Below are 27348 nucleotides of genomic sequence, written 5' to 3'. Positions count from 1 at the left end.
TGAATGAGGAATTAGTATTAGATACATGTATACATATTGTAAACACGTTACTATCCTTTAATTTTTTTTTTTCCACAGTACTGGACAATCAGTCTACATTTTACTTGCATAGCAATGACATATATGTATTTTGGTTTCGAATTTTTAGCATATACTGATCAATTATAAGTTCTAATCAGTGAAAATAACTTATGTCTTCATTGGAATCTCTAACAGGTAAAAAAATGGATATATCACAATGAATAGAAATAATATTCATACATGTATACATATTGTAAACATGTTACTATCCTTTATCTTTTTTTCTCCTTAGTACTTGAAAATCAGTTTACATGGGGTTGTGATTATTTGACTTCTATGAAAAACTCACCCTTCTTCTATCATCATAAGGGTAAGGTTCTACAAAATAAAAATACATGGTCACATTCAGTCATCAGTTTCATAATGTAGGGTTTCAGCATATACAAATTATCTTACAATCATGATGGTAACTTTTATTTTTAGTACACACCTTCTACATTCATGGCAGGGTTGCTGTGTCCTTGAACCATGCCATGGTAACCTCCATTAGCAGGTGCATAAGGTTTGTTGATTGGTCGCCCTGGTGACAGTGTGTTGTCATCATAACCATGGCTCTCCATCCCCCGACTCATGGTACTGTAGGGGGTGGTACTGGGGGCCCCGGAGTTAGGTGGTCTGGAATTTACAGTGATAATTTGTGTTAAAATATCATGTATGGTATACTGACTCTCTGTAGACTAACTGTAACTTCATACTTTTAAAAATAACACATTAAATGAAAAGAGGACATGAACTGAAGTCAATATCAACTGACTTGCATTAATCTAACAAAGATGCTTAAATTATATCCTTAAAATTTTCACAAAAACAGATTTTTTCACAGTGTAACATGTAGCTGAAGAGGTTTATCAACATAAGCAAATAGGGAACTAAATTTAGGACAAATTTTGGTTGTTATCAGATAAACTGTAAATACAGACTACTGCTGGCTGAGGCTGGAGCCTTAGGTTCTCTATCAACTATCCAATAGGTGACTACATACCTATTGGGGGTTTAGATGGTGGGGGGGGGGGGGTATTATCAGACTACATACCTGCTGGCTGAGGCTGGGGCCTTGACTTCCTGTTCTGTCAGACCGTTCTGTATCTGACTACATACCTATTTGGGGGTTTAGATGTGTGGGGGTGGGGGTAGGGAGGGGGGAGGTGGGTATAATTATCAGATGACGTACCTGCTGGCTGAGGCTGGGGCCTTGACTTCCTGTTCTGTCAGACCATTCTGTATCTGACATGTGGGGGTGGGGGAGGGGGGGATTGTTATCAGATGACGTACCTGCTGGCTGAGGCTGGGGCCTTGACTTCCTGTTCTGTCAGACCGTTCTGTATCAACTCCCCGTGAAGTGACTTAAACTCCCACAATTTCTCCAGAAGCTGTTAAAGAACGAACAACAAAATAAAATCTCAAGTCACAATCATGTTCACTTTACAAATCCTTGTTAAAAACAATTTTTTTTCCATTCATGTGTGTTTTAGTGGGATATATCTTTTATATCAAATTCTCCTTTACTTACCCGTTGAACTTGGTCTTTGGTTTTCTTCTGAAACTTTCCTGGAGCAAATTTCACAAATTTTAATCTAGGAATGCCCTTTTCTCTCACAAACATTCTGAAAAGAAAAAAATTTCCAAATATAAGGCCCAATGATTTAAAACAAAACCTTAATCATGTTTGCAATGAGTTAAAATCTAAGACTTCTCACTTATTGTGTGAAATCTACACTTTTCTAAATTCGCTAACTTACTGTGCGAAGTCTACACTGTTCTTCAGTAGTTCAATAAGGAGAGCCACTGCGGCACATATCGTTTTGTCTGGGACATTCTCCTTCTGTTTCTCCAGAGGTAAGGTGTTGATGATTGGCTTCAGGGCATATTTACCTAAAATACAAAATATCTACCATGTAAAACATAGGTAATCAGAGATTACAGGGCTCACCTCAACGAATGTTGTCTTTAAATAAGGCAAATTCACACAATTAACCAACAAAAAGTGTACATTCCAAAAATGAAAATATTTAAGCAATTTTGAGATACTTTGAAAATAGACCTGTATAAAAAATTTAAACTAGTTCAAAAAAATGTAATCAAAATCCAGCATCTGAAGCAAATTTGAGACAGAAACTAATGGTTCGCCAACAACATCGCTAATAAAGCCCACAATTAGATGGAGTCAAAAAATTCCCTAAATGTGGTACCTCTTAATTAACAAAAATATGCTCAATACACCAGTGTGTTGATATTTGTATGAGAGATTACCTATCAGCTCCTTGTTATCCATCCTTAGATGTATCAATGGCAAGTTTGGTCGTAGTGCTTATAGTTACGGAAATGACACACAAGGTCATCTCAATAACTTTAACCTGTAAATCAACCAAAATGTAGGTCAGGGCAGCCCTTTGCATCATTAGATGCATCATCCATGCAAGTTTGGTCATCATCTGCATTAACTGAAAAACATATCAAACTTTAACCTGTTCAGAAAAAATTAGGTCAGATTTAAGTTAGAAGTATCCTCATAGATGTATTATCTATGCAAGTTTGGTCACACAATAGTTATAAATACACACAAAAACTAAAAAATGTTATGCTCCAAAAACATTAACCTGGTCATTCCTTTGCTGAAATTGCAGCATCTGAAACTTTGATTGCAATGAAACACACTAGAAATTTTGAATTATCAATATAGGACATAGAAGTACTTAAAAAGAAAACTGCTCCAAAAAACTTAACCTTACCTTCAAGTAGCAAGTTGTATGGTTGTATGTCCCTCACAGTTTGGTGAGCTAAAAATGGATAGAATGATAGATATGACTGCAAATGCAGAATTTACACAGGTATTTCACGTTTTAATCAGAATGAAAAATGCCTGTATAATTACTCAAAAAAAGTACAAAATACCTTAATGAGAGAGAAACCAATGGGTTGCAACCAACATTGCTCATAAAGCCACAATTAAATGGAGTCAAAAAATTCCCTAAATTTGGTACCTCTCAATCAATGTAAATATGCTGTATATAGATGTGTGTTGATAATTGTATGCCCCCACCACTGCCTGTATGGCTAAGTTGCGTAGTGCAAGGGCGGAGTGACACACAAGGTCATCTCGATCTTGACCCAGTAAATCAACCAATGAGGGCAGTCCTTTCTCTATCCTCACTAGAGCTCTAGCATCATCTGCAAACTGAAAAACATATCAAACTTTAGTGAGAAAAATTCATTCAAATAAGAATGCCTCATATTAATGATCTGCATTATACACAATAGCATAAATACACACATTAAATGTATCAATTGTCCATCAAATCTGAGGTTTTATTTGCACAGAAATTTTGAATTATATGGAGTCATAAAGTAAACCCCCCCCCCCCCCCCCCCCCTACAGTGTATTGTCCTTGTACCCTTCCAGTTTGGACCCCCCTTAGGCTGTTAAAGTTCTGTATGGCCCCCACTGCTGCCTCTACTGTCACTGGGTTAAAACTCTCCTGCAGTATATCTAGGTACAGGGTGAACCCCCCCCCTTACAGTGTATTGTCCTACCTTCCAGTAACAGGCTGTTAGGTTCTGTATGGCCCCCACTGCTGCCTCTACTGTCACTGGGTTGGAGCTCTCCTTCAGTATATCTAGGTACAGTGTGACAGTCTCTTGCTGCCACAGAGCCTGGAATTCCTGTGCCCCCGGCGGCAGATGTATCTCCGCACTGTCAAAAGACAACAGCAAAATTGTCAAGTAGAATTCACGATTATAAAGAATTTCTGTTAAATTGACATTTCTTTGCATCTTGAAAACAGTTTATTCAACAAAAGTCAATATCTATAAAAATTTTATTTTTTTTGTTAAAATTACATTCCTTTGCATCTTGTAAAAAAAAAAATAGTATGCCTTTTCAATAGAAGTCAATATCTGTAAAATTGTTCAAATGAAGAAAACTAGTCTTGAAATTGCTATTGTTATAGTATGACCTACTTTTGATTCATGTCAGGTTTGCCTTTTTTGGCCGCTGTTCCCTTCTTTTTGTTTCCACCCCCTCCGAAACATCCTGTGGTTTCTGTGAAAAACAAATACATTGTATACAGTTATATATATAACACAGGCACAGAGACAGGATACAGAGTCATTTAGATCTATAACTACTCAAGAATCTTGCAGTTTTCTTTTGCTTCGATTTCTAATTTCCTCAAAATTCACAGCTTAAATTTAAAAAACTTGTTCTGCCATTTTGACAACAATTTCCTCTTTCAATCATTGGATGACTATTTTGTAGAAGTCGCTTTGAATGATGAAAGTTTCATGTTAGAATGTAAAATGTTCCACAAACAAAACACTTTGAAAATTGCAGAGTGATAAGATTAAAACTTAATGCTTAATATGCCTGAATATTATTTTTCAATCAATAAATGATACAAATTCAAAAGGTTTTCTTTGTAAAATGTAAAACACAATGTTTTCTTTGGATTTTCCCACATATAAAATGGCACTCCTTGGGTTTAAAAATGTTGAACAAATTGATCTGGTTTTAAATATTACTAGTATTCTTTCAATTTAAAACCACTGGGTTGACCTGAAAATATCCTTATAATTACTGACATAACAGAAGCGTGTCCTGAGAGACCTCTTGACCACTACTTTCTAACCTTTACAGAGTTACCTACCCTTGTCTGGCTGCTGTCGACGCTTTAACGTTTCCGTTCGTTTTTTATAAAAGTCTTGTTCCGTCACTTCCTGAATTCTGAATGAGAGATTCCGTAACGCACACATACAGTTCTCCACAATTTTATTTTCACGATCTCGTTGGTCTCTTGAGATTTTGAGAGTATGAATTAAACTGTTCACTAATCGACTGCTCTCTCGGAGTTTATTTCTTGTGTCATAACCTCTCATTTCATCGTCTTTGAACGCTGAACTCAGATTTCTGAAAAACAATCACAAAACTTGTAAACAAAATTTTTTTTAATAAACACACCCCAACGTATGTATAATATCAAATAGTTGATAATTCAGTTTTCCATTATCATGATTATCAAAATACTTGCCAAGTACAAAACATTTCAATATTAATTAAGTATTAAAAGTAGGCATTTTTTACATGTTTTATGTTGACTGTAAGCTGGATGTAGCATGAGTTACCTCTGCTTTTTTCATGTAGGTTACCAGTCTCTTGTAATGAGCTTCTTTTAGTTCACTTATCATAAACTATATTTCAATGTTTCTTATTAAAAATAAATAATAAGAAAAACTGAAATATACATATGTTTATAGTCACTTGTTACAGATTCTGGATAAAGTGTTGAACTGCCAAAAATGAACTTTTGATATCTGACAGAAATCATTTGTTACTGATGGAAGAAGAAATTGAGTTATTCCCCTCACAATACACAGTTCTGACCAATATAAAATAATCCCCACCTAATTTATAATTTGCCCTTTTAAGAGCCATTCAGTTGTATGCTTTTCGTTATAAATAAGCTGAAGCACATTGCATTAATTTTTTTTTTCTGGTTACTCATAAGATCTGTAAAACTAATTACTATATACCCTTACATGCAGTATTTTCCAATATATCAAATTTGAAAGACACAGAACTATTGGAGTTTTTACTTATCATGAAATAGACTTGACCTATTTTTACATTCCCAAATCCTTTATCACTTCAAAATATGAGCTGAATGCAGGTTAGCCTCAAATAGCATTACCACTAATTGAGATGAAAAAATCAAATCCTAGAAAATATTTATAAGTACATTATAACTATACACATGGCATGCAATCCACAGGATTAGTGATTCCTTATGATACCAATTATTGCTGACTCTCATATATCATTAATCATTCACTGATTCAAAACATTTTTCTTCCTCTAACCTGATGATGCCTGTTGCATTTTTGTACACTGTGGTCCAGGGTTCGTACGCCATCAGCTTCCTTTGTTCCCAGCCCGAGTACGGCACAATAACGTGGCCGACGATATCTGGTAAACCCTCCGCAATTATCTTAGGCTTCAGCTCCTGAAACATGATCAATGTTCCCATAAATACATTAGCTCCAAATATTTAATACATATACTACTGATACTTGTTAATTATATCATTAACATTAGCCATATTATGTACATTCTGCATGTAAATTAATGTAAATATAGTAAGAAAATGCCATTTAAATTACATTGAAAATATTGCAATGTATCGCAATACGAAATCCCGGGCCAATACCCAGCCCTAGTATTTACTAAGATATGGATTCATTGATCTTTAGAAGCCTGAATAAGATTTATATTCAACTGATATTCTTGTAAACAATACAACCATAAAGTCAGGAAGTATCAAGGTATGAATATTCCTCCATATCACAGACAAAACTTACCTCACATGACGAAAGATTCCACAAAATGCCTGTCACCAGTTCTTTGATTTCTTCCTCCCGAGTTTTACGTATGAGACGTATCAACTCTGTAATTCCTCCAGCATTGGCAATTGCTTTCTGTAACAAAAACAAAATCAACAGTGACAAGTGCATAGATTTGTTCAGACTTGTACTAAGGTCATCAGTGGAGACATTGATTGCTGACACATTTCACACTAAAATTTTAATTGTGAAGAGATTTATTCTAAAGAAGAGTTGAACACTAATTAACAAACACTGCACTTTCTTTACTAAAACAAATAGAAATCACCCCCCTACCTTGTTATCAGTCCCCGCCGGTCCCCGACCGTACGACAGATTTTTGAGGGCCCCACAGGCATTCTTCTGGACCTCAGGGTAATCACTGTGTAACAGTTCTACTAGTGGGGGGATGCCGTCTAAGCCCCTGTAAGAGATAAAATAATAACCACATTGAAATAATGTACAATCAAAGAACACTTTTGTTTAATGAATCACATGATTTTCCATTGATATCATAAGATTGGAATATAACACAATCATATCTAACAGTTACATCAAATCAACTCAAATGATTTGGAAATGTTATCTTAATACTCAAATGTCTTAAAAGACCTCTATTTTATGATATTCAATATTTCAAGAGTTGAAATTATTGAAACCAAGGTATCATTTTGAAGGAATTAATACTTTTGCACTTTTACTTTCCATTCTAACAGAGCTAAGTTACTGACAAACTTACCAGTCAAATGCTTTGCACCAGTCTGACAGAACTACCATAAACAAATAATGAGAACTTAGTCAACTTACCAATCATACACTTTGTACGAGTACCTTGGGATCGGTCTAACCACAGTGGTGTTCTGTGGAATGTAATATTCCATAACAGTACTCTCTGTCTCCCATAACGCTCCCCTAAATCCTGGCTTTATTTACCTACGGTGTCTTATTGCAAAAAGCCAAGGTGACCTACATTTGCCCAAGGACTTAAGTGAAATCAAGCATCAAAACATCTCTTCCTGAAATCAACTTTTGTGGGTATAGCATCATATTCTTAGTGTATTGTGTAGGACATTCATAACAAATGACTTGAGACATCAGTGATCACCATATCATTTCCATGACATTAATCTCTCATAAAATAAGATTTAATTCTCTGTACTTCTCCATTCCTATCTAAGATGTTTAATCTCCTTTGATTAAACAGACCATGCCATCCTATGATTTTTGTTTACTTTACCTCATTCAAGTAATAAATTTATCTCTCTCAATTTTTTTTTTTTGGGGGGGGGGGGCCTGGACATAGGTTGGCCTTGATACACACTGACCTTACCAAATTTATGCGATGACATGGCCTGTTAAACCATGTCAAACTTTGATTGTATAAGGATGTACCTATCCTTACCTGGTGTACAGATGTATGTCTGTCAATTATCAAATGATATTAACTTGGTATCCACATCTGTGTAGCCTTACTTATTCTGACCTTGAAGTCTTAATCTGTATCACCTTACCAGTTTTGACCTTCATATTTTGGTCTGTTTAGTCCAATCTGGCTTTGACTTTACTAAGTCAAACTTTAACTGGTTTTGACATACCTGTATGTCAATTTGACCTTACCTGATTTTTGTCCTTGACATATAAGTCATTTTAACCTTAACTGGTTTTGACCTTATGATATATAAATCAGTTTGACCTTACCTGGTTTTGACCTTGATATCCTGGTCGGTGTAACACAGATGTTGTAAGTAGGCTGCAGCATTGGCCTTGACCTGTTCGCTAGGGTGACTCAGGTAATCAATCACTTCCTGTAGGTCAGGAGGTCGCCAGCTATTTCCTGTCAAAAAAGGCATGTACATATTTACAAAGGACAGAAAAACTGATAAAATTCTTAACTCTTTATCAAGTTATCCAAAAAAAGTAATCCTCTCAAATACCCTGTCCTGACATATTGATAATTATGCAATCTTCTAATTAAAATTGAATGATTTCAAATCAAATAACTTCAGACCTGACATTCTAATATAAAACGACACCTGATTCCATCAATAATTCACATCAACAATCTTTTGCATCCATTGTTTCCCAGAAAACTGGAGACTGTCTAACTCTTTAGCCCCCAGATCAATGAGAATTAACTATCTCTCACACTGTATGGATTGACCGTGTTGATGGGGATTTTTGCAAACCAATAACGGAGACTCATAATTTGTCAGTCTGCCCAGGTTAAGACTGCATTCTAGATAGACAGCTATAAAAAAGTCTGAGGGAGGAAAAAGGAGATGTGTAGAAATCAATAATGGTTTACTTGTCTGAGGGCATGGCCGGGTCAATGAAGGATTTCAACTATAACAGCTAATCAAAGAACTCTGAAGTTCACAGCATGCTCATTGTAGTATCTGAGTTGTCATTGTTGAAGATGTGATGTTAAAATTGTTAACTTGAAAAAAATTAAACACATTCACTCACACTGAAACCATTTTCTTTTCCATTTTAAATTAGTTGTAAATCAGAAATTGTCTGCAGCATAACAAAAGTCCAAGAGTAATTCAAAAACCGAATAAGAAAAAAATAGAATAATTATTTAGGCCTCAACACATTTCATCCTTTTTCATTCCAGAAAACTTTAAATCAGACATTGTTTACTGAAGTTTCACAACAATAATCATGATAATACACAAACAAGATGTGCATGCTATTCTTCTCAAGATTTTTACTTCAAAAAGATTTTTTATTGTTCAAAACACAGAACCTGATAGTGAGAAGAAACAAAAGATGAATGTAGTCTGAATTTTTATTTTGTTGACAGAGCATGGAGGAGCAGGTTATTTAAAGTTGTCCCTACAGAACCATTACTGGGTCAGGCAATCAATTAGCTACCTAACCCAGCTGTATCAGGTTTAAATCCCCAGAACAAAAGCCCTGTATATAAAGGCATCCCAGACCTTGTACAAGGCAGACCTACCCTTATCTCCCCCGATCTTAAACACCCGCGACTACCGACACCCTCCTAACTATACATTTCTATGTCTATTTACTTCACTCTGAAGTAATCCTGAATGTGTTCTTGCTTTAATGAAGTTGTAAAACCAACACTTCGGTGACAAGGTGTCATTCTGGGAACATTAACCTTGCCATAAAATGTCAATCAACTTAACAAAACCTACCTCTGATATCCCTTAGCTGAAAATCCATCAATTAAAATTCATAGAATTCCTCACTGACATAAATCCAAGTTAAAAAGTCAGCTCGCTAATTAGTTAATTATCCCCACACTGTGTGTTGAATTATAACCTGGTTAGATGTGGCGGGTGTGTAGAATTCTAACACTATACAGAGACTTCTGTGTAATTACAATCACTGCACCCGTCCTTATCAGGCCAGAATTCTTGACAAAGAGCCCACAATGGCTGTATATAAAGCCCGGCTGGTTACCATTCAAGTCATTATTTACCAGTCCAGATAAAGTCCCCCCGGCACCAGGACAGGTATCAACCCAGGACTCGTGTCCGCTACCCTGCCAATATGTTTACGGCTATGTATGGCTGCAGTACTCAAAATGTGCCATTAGAGAGGAAAACAAGATATGTTTGTGAAACACTATGCCCCCGGCGGTAACACAAGTTTTGAGCTGGGCAGTCTGGTATTTTTTTTTTGTAAAAGTAGGTCAAACTCCAAGGTCAAAAGGTCAAATATGGTGGTACCCAGAGAAAGGTCTTGTTACAAGAATTACACTTGTGAAATATAAAAGCCCCACTTTTAACTGTTCAAAAGTTGTGACCAAGGTTAATGTTTTTAAGAAGTGGGTCAAACTCTTACGTCAAGGTCAAAAGGTCAAAAATATTTCTACCGTCTGAAAGGTCTTGTCAAAATGAATATACATGTGAAGGATGAAAGCCCTAACTTCAACTGTTTAAAAGTTATGGCCAAGCTTAAACTCTGGTATTTTTTTTGTAAAAGTAGGTCAATCTCCCAGGTCAAGGTCAAGAGGTCAAATATGGTGGTACCCAAAGAAAGGTCCAGTAACAAGGAATACACCCGTGAAATATGAAAGCCATAGTCCCAACCACTCAATAGTTATGGACTAGGTTAAAGTTAACAACAGACAGACCGAAAAAAAGACAGACAGACAGACAGGACAAAAACAATATACCCCGACTTGTCCGAATAAAAACCTAATGTACACTTATCTGTCAAATATTTTCTATCTACCTCAACTTACAATTGGTAAATAAAAACAATGTTGTAATGATTCCAACACTCTATTATGAAGAAGACAGATCAGAACTTGGTCTACTTTAGGAATGGTTTTGATCTATTTTACATGAATATCTGGCACTTGAAGTGATTTTTTTCCAAAAAAAAAACTGAAATGATTAATCAAACTTTTAACCCCCCCCCCATCTTGCCTAACTTTGGTTAAAGAGAAGTTTCCCATAGACAGTTGCACAAAATTGAGATGCATAGCCTCCTGACTTTTCACTTGGCAAAATTTACATTCAAGTGCTGCTATCCAGAAATCAACTCCCCATAATATTAGGCTGAGATTAAGCATGATAAACCGAACATAAAATTTCTCCTACCCTATCCCTATATCAGCGTTATTAGCGGTACATCAGATTTGACTTACCCTCTCCCTGTATTGACGGTGTCCGTCGGCCGTCAGAGAAGTGCTCCCTTGACGGAGCATTGACAAGGCCGGCCTCTAACCGCGGGACGTTGTCGTCGTACATCCCTCTCTGTGGCGTTCCGCGACCATCGTTACTATAGCGATCATCGTAGCGGGCTGGGGGCTGGTCATTGTATCCACCTGAACAGAAAATATAACATACATCTGTAATACATGTCAATTCGGTGTAACAGGATCTATTTATAGAAACATTCATTAGATTCATTTCTTCATGCTGGATTTCCTTCAATCTTCCATTACATATTGCTACAAAAGAACCTAGTTAAGGCCATAATAAATAAATAGCTAGATTCTCATCCTAATTTTTTTAAAAATTGAGGCGGGCGGTTTTTATTTTATATTTTTCATTTTTTCAGTTTTGCAGATTTTTTATTGACCTGGTCAATCAGTGTAATTTTATCTACAATACCCGAATAAAAGTCATGGTAAAGGTTCATTTATCTCTTACTTCACATCATCACCAATCTTTTTCAACCAATGACCCTTTTTAAAAATATATACGCATGTATTACAGCAATTACCATCTTTTCAGCTGTCAAAATCATGTCGACTTTTGCAGGATTTAAAACGGTAAATTGTAGATAATACCGATCCCGATCAGAATTAAGACGAAGAAAAACAGAAATAAAAAAAATCGAGGCGGGGGTATAAAATCGGGGCGGGCGGGGATGAGAATCTAGAAACATTTTTATTATGGCCTAAGGATTACTTTTCCCTGAAAGTTAGCTACCAGAGAGATACAATCAGTTCAAATTTCAAAAAACCTTCAAAACCCATTCACAGGACCATGCAGCCTTAAGACCAGGTGTCAAATAAAGATACCTAACCTTTCAACTCGATCATAGAACGCTGACAACAGTTAACTGACGTTACTTATATCTATAGACCAATGCATGATGGGATACTCACTCATATTAGAATGATCAAAGTCAGGACGTGATTCCAAATTTTGTGGTGTCATCGGTGCATATTCACCATGACGACCATCACAGGGGTCAAAGTCATCCTGTGGGACATATCTCAGGTCAGGGTTAGAATCTAAAAATAGACATCCAAACAAAATCCTCTAACCAACAAACTATACTTCAAGACAATATCTTTTCCAGTTGAATTTCAATACAGGAAATAGAAAATGGATAGAAAGACAGAGAAAGACAGGATTGATGCAGAGAGAAAGAAGATTGGAAAGACAAGAATTACAATCCCTTTTTTATCAGTAAGATCAGAAATATGAGACAACTTTTCACTGAATCACCCAAAAGTGAACATAGGGAGAAGAAATGATATGATTAAAGAGAACAACTATCACATTTGATCAGGGCATACTATATAATACTCACTCATATTAGAATGATCAAAGTCAGGATGTGATTCCAAATTGGGGGCTGACATTGGAGCATATTCACCATGACGACCACTGTATGGGTCAAGGTCATCCTGGGGTACATATCTCAGGTCAGGGTTAGAATCTAAAAATAGACATCCATAACAGTTCCCCTTTAACCAAAATCCTAAGAAATATTCATGGCAGAGAGAGAGAAAGAGAGAGAGAGGAAGAGAGACAGACAGAAAAGCAGAGATGAAAGTTGGTCAGAAAACAGAGTCACAGAAATAAGTTTTGTGAGCAAACAGTGTGTACAAACTCCATCACACACCTGAGTCTAGTCTTTCTGTACACGGAGATATACAGAAACCTTGTGACAAAGTCTGACATACACTGGTACACAAACCAAGGGAAGAAAGAGAAACTCAACACAAATAAAAAAGTATGGTGAAGAAAGTAGTTTCAAAAGCAAAACAGAAAGTATAAAAGTCAGCGGCAACAGAAAATATGGGGAATTACAAAAATAAAGAAGACAGGTAACAGTTGTTCTGATGCTAACAAGTAAAACTTAAGATTCTACACAGAAAAACACAACCAAGTCAATTCTTGTGAATTCTAGTTTTTCATAACCAAGTAAGTTTCTGCATATAAAAATAATAATCCATGTACAAGATTCAAGAGTTCATCTAGATATTTACTACATTTGTAGAAGACAAACAACTGATAGACTTACCATACTGGTCGTGTACTGAGGTTGGAGTACGACTTCTCTGCTGTTGTTGTTGGAACGGATCGTCAGCGAATGGATCACTGTGAACCTGAGGGAGACCCTCGTGTTTCCTGTAGGGCTGATCATCGTAATCCCCAAATGTAGGCTGCTCCTCCCTGTACCGGTCGTCAGGACCCCGGGGGTCAAAGCTCTGATTCTGGGGGTCACCAGGGTAACTGTCGTCTGGAGGATAGTTACCATGGGGATCGTTAAGAGACATATTTTGGAATCTATCGTCGGGTGGCCCCTCCCCTCCGTAACCCTGGTTCCTGGGGACAGGAGATTCCCTGTAATCCTCTGGGTATCTATCATCTGTGTAGGAGGGGTCCTGGAAACGACTGTCCTCTGGGGGGTAGTCATGGTAATTGTCCGGGGGAGGGCCGTTTCTAGGATACATGTTATTTCTGTCTGGGGAATCTCTGTAGAAAGAGTCACTATAACGGGAGTCATTGTGGGGGTCTCCGTAGCGATCATTACTTGGTTGATCACCGTAGGGGTCGTTTCCAGGGTGATCACCATAGCGATCATCTGCTGGGTGACCTGTATACCTGGGGTCCTGGTTAATCAGTTGATTGCTGCTGTAGGGGGGAGATTCATCGTAGCTCCCCCGGCTCCTGGGAGGGGCGTCTCCATAGCGATCGTCGGTTGGGTGACCAGTGTAACGAGGGTCTTGGTTCATGTTTTGGTTGCTGCTATAAGGCGGAGATTCATCATAACTCCCTCTACTTCTTGGAGGAGCATCCCTAACAATGTCAAAAACAAACAGGCTTTGTACATCTCTAAGAATATTTCTGCATTAAACATTAAAGTATTCAATGGGAAATAACACTTTAATTAATTTTGTTGTAATTTGAGTTTTGATTGAAATATACTTTTATTTCTTTTAATTGAATGTCTAAAATTTAAAATCAAGTTAGAAAAAAAATCTTAAATTATAAATAAAGCAAAAATATATGAAATATAATGATCACTGATGATGCTAACAATGACAGTGTTGTGTAAACTTGACAAATGTCCCAAACAAGTAAAGCCTTAACACTTAGTTATCTGAATACAATGCTGTTATCTTTCCAAATTCAAAAGTCAGGCATATTTTGAAAGTTGCCGACAGACAGACTTCTCATATTGTATAGCATCACCCAGCAATAAAATTAGATGTTAAACTTTATAAAAAAACATTTTTAAAAAAAATTAAAATAAACACTGATAAAAGAATTAAAAGCTATCTGACAACAAAACTACACTGATGTAAGAAAAGAATGGGATACACTGCATACCACTGTTGATAGAAATGCATTCTGTGGCAGTTGCTGAACTTGTTTGAAAAATATCATCTTGGTATATTCAAAAATTACATCACTGTTTCAAATCTTATACTACAGTAAATTTTGATACATGTTTGATCAAATTCAAAATTACACTGTTTCAAATCTTATACAAAATTTTACAGCCTATCTTTAAAAAAATATTTAAATATCTTTTACCAAAACTCCAGAACTTTAATTTCAATAAGATTTTCCTATTCTCTGCAATGTATGTCTTGCAGCAGTATGCAGTGCTTTATAATGATATCTTTCTGAATCCCAGCATGTGTCATAAAAGCCGGAGGATGAAGTAAAATATGTTCCCACACCTCCATGCATAAGAGTAGCACAAACTACATACCGGGGCATAACAGCATACCCAGGTATCCCACAATGCATTGTAAGGGGATCACTTTAAAAACTTATAATGTCAACTACATAACAAATCAAGGTAATCTATTTAAATCATCACATTAAGATAAGGCTTACAAACATTTCTCTGATTTCAAAAAAAGATAGCCATGCAATGCTCCATTGTTGTCTTTAAAAACACTGATTATAAACACAACATTTAATTTTCTTTTAAAGATTTCACATTAACCGGGCAAGGAAAATTGCATTATGGGATAGTGTAAATACAAGCATACTAGCTACCTAGGATTGTATACACTGTATGGATCAGCTTGGTGTAAGCTATCATTAGACGCCACACTGTAGCGGCCCCCGCTACCGTAGGGCGGTTCCTGATAGCCGTTAAACCTTGTGGGGGTGGCCGGGCTTCGGGGTGATCCCTGAGGGTCCTCGCTGTACTGCTGCCTGGACAGGGAGGAGTATGAGGCGTAGTTATCGTGGGGCAGCTCTTGTCTGTGGAGGGACCCTAACGAGCCTGGAGACTTGTCCTGAAAAACAAAAAATCAAAGGTTAATCCAAGGTCACCCTGAAAAAATCACCAATGTAAATCCAATGTCAAGGTTACTGAAAACTCTGTCAGAAGACATTAACTCCAGCACTTTATATACTTACCATTCTGGAGGGGTTCCTGTGACTACCCCCGCTTTGGAGGGATACTCGTGATCCGTGGGGGGATCTGTCATCATGGTAATACTGACCACCATTAGGGAGGTGTGGAGAATACCTTTGTCCATAAGGGTCACTGCTGTACATTCCAGGGTCATGACCCCCGTAACTGTCATGTGCATAATTATCAAAATCCATATTATCGTTTCTGAAAATTTAAAAGGACAACATGAACAGCATAATCAAATCATAACATTAATTAGCTTTTGAAATAAAGCACTTTAAAAAAGGTCAACAAACTTTAAATGAAAGAAGTACTATTTGTATACAACATTTTTATCATTAAATTCAATCAATCAATCAACATTTAGAACTACAATGGTGTCATGTAATGTAATATTGTGCTAAGTTAATACAAAAATGTCATGTAATATTATAGTACTAAATAAAAATGCTTCATGCATTGGACAGTTCTGCCGGACAAAATTTTACAGGTTTTTCTTTCTGTGGATGCAGACTGCATTTCAGATATCAATAAGGAAAAACCTTCATAAAATCACTTGATTTGAAATTAAATACCGGAACTATGAACCATTTGAAAGACAGTAATTCTAGATCAAAATTTCTTGAAACTAAGGCCATCCTTCAAAAATTGTTTGTTTGGAATTGCCGCCTGAAGGGTTTCAGACACAGGAGGGAGGGAGGGAAATTATTTTATTTTTTTTAAATTGAAGAGAAATTAAAATTTTTTGATAAAAATCTTAGTAAACAGTAATACATTTTCTGACTTTTATAAAAAGTACCTACCATCAACAAAAAATCCTAATTTTACATAGATCTGACACTATATTTCGGTGTTTTGTATGGTGCATGTGATACATGAATAATGGGCAAAAAAATTTAAAAATAAAAAAAAATCTTCCTACTTTTGGTCAATAAAATTTTTTCAGGAGGGGGCATTTCAATGAGGCAGGAGGCAATTCCAAACAAACTATAATTTTATTTTGGCCTAAACAATAAACACCTGAAGGCCAGGGTAATGTACAGTTGTTTACTACTACCAAGCCCCTGGTTGAGATCAAAGCTTTGACCAATCTTATTCAGTATTGAGATCTGTAATAGCTGTGTTTCTGGGTCTCCCAGTAAAGCCCCCTATCTGTGTGGACCAGTCCACTAATTACAGGTGTATCCCGGTCCCAGGTGAGATAATGACACACCTGGGTAGGGGGCCAGAACCAGTTCAGATTGGTATCAGTTTAATCCAAGTGACTGCACTGATAAATACTGATAACGCCAACCAGATTGTGTATTTAACTTGTCGTTCGTGTAACTACGGGCTAAATGTTGTCACCAGTCCCAGGGACATCACTGTTTACACAGAATCTACAATAATATTTTGACATACGTATTTGAATTCTATTTATTTTGCAAGTAACAGTGAACTGAGAGACCAGTACTGATGGTATATTAAATTTATATGCTGTCTTCACTATACTACTTATAAAGAAAATATACACTGATATATGTCCCATATTGCTTCTTGTGTTCCCCTCCTAAAATGTTAAGTATGTAATAAATAATACACATACCCAAAAGTACCTCTATCTTCTAATTCTCTCCTGCAATAATAAGCACATATGTTATTAACACATCCCGAATCTCAGAAATATAAAAATCAAAGGCACAAATAAATCCAGCTCCTCGTAAACTTATAGGTGTTGTTGATTATATTAACTGTGATAATATTCCCAGGGTTAAAATTCCTTAATATTGTGAACCTATACACCCAGTGTTAAAATTCCAACACAATATACGGGACATGTTTAATACTGGACATGTTTAGACACTATGTATGCACATTTAACTGAAAGCCGTGAAAACCTGGCGTCAGAACTTACAAATCCTCAGTTCACTGTCTCACAAATTCCCAGGACAAACAGAAATACAGCCATTATAATCCGTGTATGATTCTCTCTCTAAATTCACTTAAAACTGAAATCCCCACAAGTCTGTATCCCACTGCACACAATAAGATGGCATATAACCCTGAGTCCCAAAACATCAGAAATCTGTTATATTTTTGGCCTACTCTGGATTTGTCGTACAATGTCTTCTCACAACTACAAAACACACCGAACCTTAATTCCCTGTTTGGCAGATTTTAAAACTTGTTTTTATTCTCTGAATGTAGGGCATGGTCAGGTTTTAGGTTGAGTGACCATTAAATATCTTCTCGCAGTAATCCCAATACACTCGACTCCCAGGCTGACGTGAACCAAACTTAAGGTGTCTAGTTATGAGGTCGTAAAGGTGTGAATCGAGCAGAAAGGAAAATATCTGCTCCTTTAATGTTCACTCAAGTGTTCACAAAAATGCACCTTCAATGCTACTTTCCACCTTAGCAGACATTTCCGCCTGACTGATCACAAAATATGTTGAACTTCCCATGTAAACAATCCATATCTATAGACCAACAGACAATGGGGCATTCTTAGGTTGCTAATACTTCAAACAGTAGAAGGCTGTTTCCCTGTTGGGCCAGTAGTACAGTTTATATGCTGTTTTGAATCCCCGAATTCCCCCTAGATCAGCTGATCTACAGTACAGACTATAATGGTCTGGAGAGAGGGCTTGTCTGAGAGCTGAATTCTTAACATTCCTTAGTCCCTATTTAGTCTATTATGTTAATCATGTTAATGTTTTTTATTATCTTTACATATCAAACTTTAAGGAATTATCTAATCCTGACATTTTTTCATGGAAATTATTAACATGATTAAGGTGGGGTGGGGTGATGGTTAACACATTTCTGACAATAGCTAGATAGATACTGTATGTTCCACAATTCTGAAATTCAAATACATCAGAGCTATAAAAGCAATAAATTTTATTTTCCTTTGTTCCAGCTGAGTAAATAAATACTTCATTAAAAAAATACCATGCCGGTTAAATTTGGGCTGTTAAATAATAAGCACTTATTAAACTTGAAAAAAAAATTATTGGTCTTGGGCCAGAATGCATCTTTTTAATTGTGGGTCACTTACTCTAACAGTTTAACACTAGATTCCTCTAATTAGACATGCTTGCAGGTTCTATTAAGTAACAACAAAGGAATGTGCCTCTATCAACATGGTAAAACAGCTCTTTTACATTCCAACCTACCCATATGTTTATGTAAAGTTGATAAAAAAAAGTGTCATTCTTTCCATAAAAAGAATTTATCATGCCAACAGAGGTTTCGATTTTTTTCTATTCCCGATTTTTTCTATTCATGCAGGACGTATGAAAAGAAAATTATTCAAAAGCAAAGCAGAGGAATAAATTAATAACATGAATAATGGAAGAAACATTCTCGTAATTCTCACATGTCTCACAAGCATCTCTGTATCCCAAATCCATATTTTTATTTAATCTGTACCGATTTACCACCCATGTATGGGTCTACACGATACTAAGCCCAGAGATTACATGGGATAGGCTCAGATGTAAAACTCCAGTCTAACACTTCAAAGGTCTCCACTGCACTCCAAGGCAGTATTAGTGTACATTATACCTGATCAGGCCCCTCTCCAAGACAGTATCACAGTAATTTATATCTCTTAGGGAAGTTTATAACTTTACCATTCACAAGTCCATTCACATCTCAGTGATAATTACACCAAATATCAACCATGTTAACTGATTCACAGAAAATAATACAAACTTCTCTATCCAGGGGCTAGAACACTGCAATACGGTAGACCTTATATACAGGATCAAACCAGGATATATTTGGTTTTAACATCATACGGGCAGAACACTTTGTCCTGACATCCTTACATAAAACATTTGAATTATGTACTCCTGTTTAATTCTTGAAATTCAACTTAAGGACAGATGATACAAACAATTTTTTTCTTTGAAAAAGATTAAATATCATGTCACAAGTTTAGAAAAGTGGATGGTTCTTAGATTTTTTTCTCCGCAGAAATGGAATATGAAAAAGACCTTATTGGTAATATTGCAAACAAAACACAAATATAGAAAATCACATTCATTGTTTTAGGTTTAAGAAAATAAATTGTCAGTTCTGTTATCATGGCGCTAAAAGTGTAATATAAACTTAAGAAAAATATACCGCAGGTGAATTTTATTAGGAAAAGCTAAATGGTTAAAATGAGCCTATGTGATATTGCCAATTTTTTGTAATTTGACATGTATATCATAAAATTCACCTGGCTTGGTATATTTTTCTTAGGTTTATATCACACTTTTAACACCAGGATAACATATTCTGAAATTTATTTTCACCTGTAAACCTTTACTGAATGTGAATTTTCTATATTCGTTTTTTCATTGAAATATTACTAATATTTTCCAAATCTATTTTATTTTCCAGTTCTTCGGAGAAAAAATTCTAAGAACCATCCACTTTTCTAAACTTGTGACATGGTATTTAATCTTTTTCAAAGAAAAAAATTGTTTGTATCATCTGTCCTTAATTTTATAGAATGTTGTCTTTGTGTAAGCTTAATGAGGCATACAACCATGTCAGCTAATTAGAACTCCTAAATTCAGAGAAATATACCCCAGTATAAAATCCATCAGAGTCACAGAGAGAGCTGGGGGAGTTTATTCCCTGTAATCCTGTCATGAGCAGAGCCTTATTCTCTGTGTGTAATTGGGAGGGGGATAATCATGTCATTAGCAGAACCTTGTTCTCTGTAAAGGGGAGGGGATGGATGGGGGATAAAGGAGGAACATCTGGCTGACTTTGGGAGACAGGAATAAGATACGGCTCTCTAAGCATGATATCTAGCAAAAGAACACTTCAAATGAAAGCTCACCATATACACGCAGTATAAGTACAATCTCACTGGGGGAAACTCTCTCTCTCCATGCAAAAATATCATAATGCTGATCACTCTCACAAACTGATGACAAGTTAAGCATTTAGGATAACTGAAACATGATGATGACAATGAATGATGATGAAAGTAACAAATGATGAAAATGATGTAGACAATAAAAGTTGCACATAACATCCATAAGATTTTTTTCCCTTCAATATCTATACCAACATTTTAGGGATGAATGCTCCTCATGGTGATGAAGAGATCTAGTAAACCTAAGGCAAATTGAAAATGTGTTAAACATGAACAATCCATGTTAAGTTCTGGGTGAGGAGGTCAGGGGTTAAAAGTAAGTAAATTACCTACATATACTTACATACAAGAATCCAAGAGATGGGAATTCATTTTTGGTGACACAAAACTGTCATCCTGTATTCTAGAGTCAGCCAGATAGTGGGGGCTTTGCCAGGGCAGGGAGTCTTCTGTTGTGTTAAAACTAGTCATGTTACCCGGACTTCCCTGGTACTGAAATGTAAACAGTCACCCCAACATGAAAGTCTTTTCTTTTGTATCTACAGTGGGCTGCTCTACATCTGTCACACCTCATGTTAATGCCCATTGAGGGCCACAAACTTAATAACCCCTATAACCCAACCAACCTCTCTTCTATATATACATTCACAGACTGTCCTAACCCCAAACCCTCAAACTCCTATAGAGATTTGCTACACCCCAAAACCCTTAACCTCCATTAAATCATAGTTAACTCCCCTAATCATCATTATCGTATGATCTCAATTCACATTCTATCAGGAATTGATCTATTTCATGCTGATTTCTTTGACAGAATGGCAGCATAATAGCTGTGACAGTTGACCAGCCCTACAGTCGACCTCCCCCCCCCCCCCCCCAATCCCCACCCCCAGCTCTGACATCCTCACCCAGAAGCAATCCAGACTCTGATACACAACAAAGCAGGACCTTCAATGGAGGCTAAATGACATGACAAAATTCACCTTGTGTACACAAAGGATGCTGTTAGTAAAGTAACCCTTTTGTAACACAAGTCTTGATAAATTTTCTGTTTTCACTGGCAAATGAAAATGTTTCTTATGATCAGATTGACTCCAGTAAATTGTTTAACAGATGAGTAAAAAATGTAATTTTATGGAACATGTGGAAAGAATAAGTAGAAAGCATATGGATTAAAATTAAAATAAAACATTCAAAGCAAAACAAATTAAAACATGGAATGAAATAATGAAAATACTGATGGGTGCATATCTGCCCATGCTGGAAAGTGCTTGACATAAATGTGATGAAAATTATAAACTGTAGGCTTCAATTTGAAGATAATGAATTTAGAAAATGAAAACATATGGCAGGTTTTTCTCTCACTCACAGCATTAAGAAAATATACATAAAGATGATGAGTCTCATTCTGAGTTAATAAAACATTTCCCAGATGTTTACAAAAACTCCCATTGAGAGTTTGGCCAGATGTTATTGTGGAGCTTCAAATGCTTAAAACAACTTCCTCTTGTGGATAAATCCTGGTGCTTGTGTCTTCATAAAAGTAATCCTAGTATTAGCTTTACTTATATATATATTCTAATTATCTATTATGATCATATGTAATTGTGTACATATTTCAGGGTATTTATATAAATTTGTGCAATGTCCTTAATTCATGGTCACCAGCACTTGCCAGAGATCAGATGGTAATGGACTAAAAGTCTAAAAAGACCGTTCTAATGACACTGCCCTTATTAGTCAGTCTGTGACCATCAAATACTAATGAAGTAAATTCATGAACAGTCTAAGGTCAAAAAGACCATCTTTAGCAGCCTCAATATCAATATGACCCAAATTCTACAACCTACTTATATACACAGAGAGACAGATGACTGGAGAACTAAGATCACTATCCCTACACATATATGTCATCACTATCCCTACAAATCTATGTCAATCCAATGTATCAGATCTGCTATCCTGTTTACATTACGTACTGTGTCTGTGAAGCACTGGAACTAAATCAATATGATAGGCAAACATTGGCATGATTGGTGGAAGTTTAAAATTTGACAATATCATGCATAGTTAACATTTGCTGAGCTTTGAATCAAATTTTAAAAATCAATGCCTATAGAGTTCAGCTATTTATTCCAGGATGTATATTTCAGTAAGTGTAGGCCCTGGTCTAGCGTACACTCATCGCTATGTAACAGTACAGCTGATAATCTACCTGTAAATAGCCACGGGGTCAGATTAGTAGCACACCTTACATCTCCTAGCTGTCAACACATCACTTGTATACACACAACTAAATTATCCGGGGCTCTACATTCACAGCCTCTGACTATACCAAGTTATCTAAATCAGGCACCTAATGGTTTAATTAAACATTTTTTTAGCTTATATCCTGGTGACCAAACCTCCAAGTGATAAGCCAATATTTGAATGAAAATTGAAAAAAATTAAAATTAGGCTGCGTTTTACATATTATTTTCTTCAACTTACAGTGCGCATCCATAGATCTACACATTCATATTGGTTGTTGCATAAATATGATGGATTTGAGTTCCACCTGAAGTTCTACTTCTAAATGAGGACAGATACATATCTATTTACTATGTATAATCCCCGTCAACAATGAAAAGCACATAAACTCTATGATATATGGGGACCAGACAGTCCTATATGTTTTCAGCACATGTGTCCTTGCTACACACAGATTGTATGTTATTTATGTAATGCGTGTCTGGCTTCAATGAAAGTCTGCCAATCTTGTGTCTTTGTGATAGTGATGTACTGGTAAATGGAGACCTCATAATAGGGATGTTCTAAATGCCCACTGTCCAGTGGTCTATACATCTACGTGGCCATGCACTTTGGGATTGAGAAATGTTAGATTTCAGCCACTACTGTGGAAGCTTTTCTATGTTTTGGTGGGGATTGTTGAATTGTAAGACATTAATTGTTACATACAGAATATAATGCAATTGTTTGAGTGACCATGTTAACAGAGAATTTGTGCCTCAGAATATTTTAGACAAACTTGTCATGCAAGTAGAGCCATAATATAAACATTAAACACCTCCCTCCTTACGTAATCCTGTGGTGAATATTAATTCTACCAGTTTACTTTAGACAGAGAAATGAACCAGATGATAGAATCATATTGCAGCGACTCATTTTTATGATGCATTGTAAAAATGTTCAGCTAAACCTGTTACAACACACACTCTGCTGTGTTTGTACCTCCCTCTGTGTTTATATGTCATTTTCTTTTACAATATACCTTGCCTTTTAAATATTTTTGTATTACTCTGTAACATGTGACACAATCCACGAAATATCAACACAAATATACAAAGAGAGATCCTCAAAACTCACAATAAAAATGTTTACAACGGAAGCAAATTCTGCCATTTATATATTTACATAAATACAGAAAAACTTCTTTTACATAAACCTTTCAAAACTTTCTACAGTAGGTAAGACCCAAACTTTAAATGACACTTTTATAAATTTCCCTAGGGAAGCCGAACCACTTTAAAATGAATGCGTCATATATTTCTTTGGGGGTTGTTCAATAAATCAACCAATTTAAAAAGAAACTGCACAAAAGGTCTTCCTCAGAAAAGATTTTAAAATTTCTAGGTAAGCAGGTCTATATCTGGCTCAGGTAAGCCTGGCAATAAGAAATAAAGGATTTAACGGGTGCAATGCATTGTCAATATTTTAATTTTTTTTCAAAATCCGTACTCTGCATACAACCATGTCCTGGACATGCCAGTGGCAGTACAACATCTAACCATCATTAGATCATCTCTGAACACAAAAAGACAGATGTATCATAAACTTGTCAATTTGAGTCACTTTCCAGATTTTCTATCATCTCTCGGTTCATTCTTTTGATTTTTTTTATAGATCTATGATGTTAATCAGCGTACACAAATGTTTCCTGTACAACCTCTATCCACCCCGGAGCAACACTGACCCTGTCTTTGTTGTTTTAAGGTCAGTTTTTGTTATTCCAGATTTAATCAGGATTAACACATGTTGAATGCATACCTCCACAGATCACAGTCTTACAGGCTACAGTTTTACATAATCACTGATAATACATCTTATAATTAGCCTGTCACGGAGAAAACATCAGTCCCCTCCCAAAGACACGCCCTCCCCCACCCTTCTCCCTAATTCTTACCTGTAGATTCTTTCTCTCAGCTTGTAATTCCTGAGTTATTCTTTTAAACTGGACTTCCTGTAGAAACAAAAGATTACATCACTGTAAACTGTAAATTATCCACTCCATTCTGAACATGCTGAATTCTTTGTTTCCTGTCAAACTAATTAAATTAGGGAACTTTCATGAGGTGATTCACTGTATAAAAATTTGAACTGTAGGAAAGTTTATTCCTACACAACACAATGGCTCAGTATGCTATCCGGCATCAGTAAAAAGGTATCACTATTATTTCCCAATCATTGACATGTAACCTCCATTGTTAAACACAGATTCATATTCCTTTTACCTGTACCAAGTCATGACACAGAGATTTTTTTTCTGATAAGATATTTGTATAAATCATTCATTGACCAGGTATGTTTTCGGTAGGTGTAATTATATCTTGTGTAGGCCGATACCTTGTCATAATCCAAGGGGGTCACCAAGGGGGCATTCACACCAATAACAAAAACTGTGTTTGAAAAAATATTTCAAGTTCACCTTCTTTTGAACACATTATAGAATTTGACAAAAGGCATGTTCTTGATTTCAAAATAATTTTTTCCACTGATTAAACACAAATAGCCATTGATCGTTGATCCACATCAAGCATTACCTATGATGTTATGCACGTAAGAAACCACGGAATATAATGACTCAGTTAATAGGTTTCTCCACATAACATGGTCCTATAGAGGCACAGGAAGTACTTCTATAAATAATACCTGAGAATTCTGGCACATTGCATAATCATAAATATTAAATATATTTAACATATCCATTATACAAACTTAAGATGATGAAGGATTTACTATACCATTAATCAAAAGAATGAGCTATTAGGAGAAAGGGAAAACTGAAAATTCATTACAAGTCAACGGTTACTGGGGCCTACAAAAAAAGACAAAGGACTTTTAAAAGCTAAATAATATAAATAATAATCCCATATATCTATTTCTCAAAGAATTCATGTCAATATTAAAACTGCCTTGCAACAGTGCTGTTTGATTCCTCCATGCATGTTTTAGCACACATTCTTAAATAAGAATTAATATTTAATAACTTCTTGTATGGTGGATTAGTACTATATGTTTTGAGAATGAGGTTTAGGCGGCAAGGCCAATAAAGTTAGCAACATTTCAGCATGTTCAGAATTTTGGAAACTTTCAAGTGGCCAAACTATAGACAATAATTGGCAATCAAGAGTCCCTGTGTGACAGATATATAATGTGAGAGTCTTGAAGTTCATTACTTTTACTTCTAAACAGTATATACAACCATGCTCATGTTTAAAGTGCGCGAAATAGAAACGAAACGAACTGAAACGAAACGAAATAAAAAATTAATAAAACGAAACCTGCAAAAAGCAAAACTTTTTTTTCTTTTTTTTTTTTTTTGTAAATCAAGGTACATGTACATGTATATTATTATAAATGTGTGACTACATGTGTAACTACACATTGACTTTTTTTTTACTTCAAATAAAATTCATTTACTTCAAGCATTTGTTTATATACTTGTTGTTTATAGTCTGGGTTTTCACAATGTGTATACTAGGGTATGGACCAAAGCCACAGCCGGTGTGGCAAAAGAGCTCAATGGCCCTGAGTGCCAAGCATAGGCCTAAATTTGCAGCCCTTCACCGGCAATGGTGACTTCTCCATATCATGAAAAATTCGTAGAGGGACGTGTATACAATCATCAATCTCTTGTTTATATAAAATTTAATTACTTTGCATTTTTTTACATGTTTGCAAGCTGCAAATATGCACGAGCGTACTATGCATGTAAATTTCTATGTGCATTATTTTCTAATTTTTATATCTAGCTAGTGTATTTTAAAAATTTGTGTTACATGTAAAGATTCGTTTATGTACGGGTCGAAATAAATTAAGTCACTGTACTGTTGTATTGCGAATGTCCTAAAACATAGGATAAATCAGAGACTTACAGTATTTAGTATTCCATTCCAAGGTGTCTGGTTTTTTGTCCAATCAGATTATACATGTAACTCCAACCTAAATCTTGTGTATCCTTTCTACACGTACTTAGGTCCATTTTTTATCGAGGTAATTATGGAGGAGGAAAGGAGTGGTTTGCAATAAAGAGGCTCGACCATAGACGTCTTAAACGATTTAACTGACAAGTAAAAAGTCTCTCTTAGCGAACGATGTATATTACATAGGCATTGAAAACTGGGTTTACCTTTTTTGTTGGTTAAGCCGCCCCCCAACTTTCGATTTCCTTCCGACGCCTACGTAGAAACTTTAAGCGAAACAATTGCCTGTGGTGCTTGAACTATACAAATTTCATATGAAGTAAAAATATACCATATAAACGTTCTGAAAGGTTTGTTTCGTTTCGTTTCGGCAGGTTTCGTTTCGGTAGGTTTCGTTTCGGTAGATTTCGTTTCGTTTCGGCAGATTTCGTTTCGTTTCAGTTCGTTTCGTTTCTGTTTCGTTTCGCACTTTACAGGTACCCACTCCAAATGACCCATTACCAGTAATCTTCCACTCCTCCCCCCAAAACATCCCCCCTACTCTCACCTTACCTGAGCCTTTACAGACTTGAGTAGACTTGAGGAGGATTCATTGCCTAGCGTTCTATCTGGGGTGTGGATCGGGGTGTTCTGATAAAAACTGTCCTGGTCGTATGGACCCACAGGCATTGCGATGTCACAGCATTAGTCTCAGAAGTCCAAGAGAACTCGGAGGTAAGCAGCTAC

The 27348-nt window shown here is 36.0% G+C and overlaps 1 protein-coding gene across 6 annotated transcripts; it reads right to left on the bottom strand.

Moving 5' to 3' along the window:
* Nucleotides 1-343: 343 nt before the first annotated feature.
* On the bottom strand, nucleotides 344-27348 carry LOC134234507 (catenin delta-2-like). Of its 6 annotated transcripts, none has more exons than XM_062716586.1 (23): nucleotides 27175-27348; nucleotides 24603-24659; nucleotides 20763-20911; nucleotides 17144-17173; nucleotides 15561-15762; nucleotides 15192-15436; nucleotides 13198-13976; nucleotides 12481-12609; nucleotides 12050-12178; nucleotides 11081-11260; nucleotides 8152-8287; nucleotides 6751-6877; nucleotides 6433-6549; nucleotides 5935-6077; nucleotides 4725-4984; nucleotides 4039-4120; nucleotides 3613-3772; nucleotides 3122-3256; nucleotides 1821-1969; nucleotides 1592-1685; nucleotides 1354-1451; nucleotides 512-696; nucleotides 344-399 (listed from the first exon to the last, which is right to left on the bottom strand). In XM_062716586.1, the coding sequence occupies exons 1-23, from the start codon at nucleotides 27289-27291 to the stop codon at nucleotides 356-358; spliced, it is 3747 nt and encodes a 1248-aa protein (XP_062572570.1). In that variant the 5' UTR covers nucleotides 27292-27348; the 3' UTR covers nucleotides 344-355. The 6 variants fall into 6 exon arrangements, with proteins under 6 accessions (XP_062572570.1, XP_062572571.1, XP_062572573.1 ...); XM_062716587.1 differs by having other exon boundaries at nucleotides 15297-15436; XM_062716589.1 differs by lacking the exon at nucleotides 20763-20911 and having other exon boundaries at nucleotides 27175-27254.

The sequence above is a fragment of the Saccostrea cucullata genome, unplaced genomic scaffold, assembly GCF_032062105.1.
Source record: "Saccostrea cucullata isolate Sc308-1 unplaced genomic scaffold, CSIRO_AGI_Scuc_v1 ctg11389, whole genome shotgun sequence".
Classification (NCBI taxonomy): Eukaryota; Metazoa; Mollusca; class Bivalvia; order Ostreida; family Ostreidae; genus Saccostrea; species Saccostrea cuccullata.
Note: the sequence above shows the minus strand (reverse complement) of the source record. Positions and strands in the feature narration are given on the sequence as shown.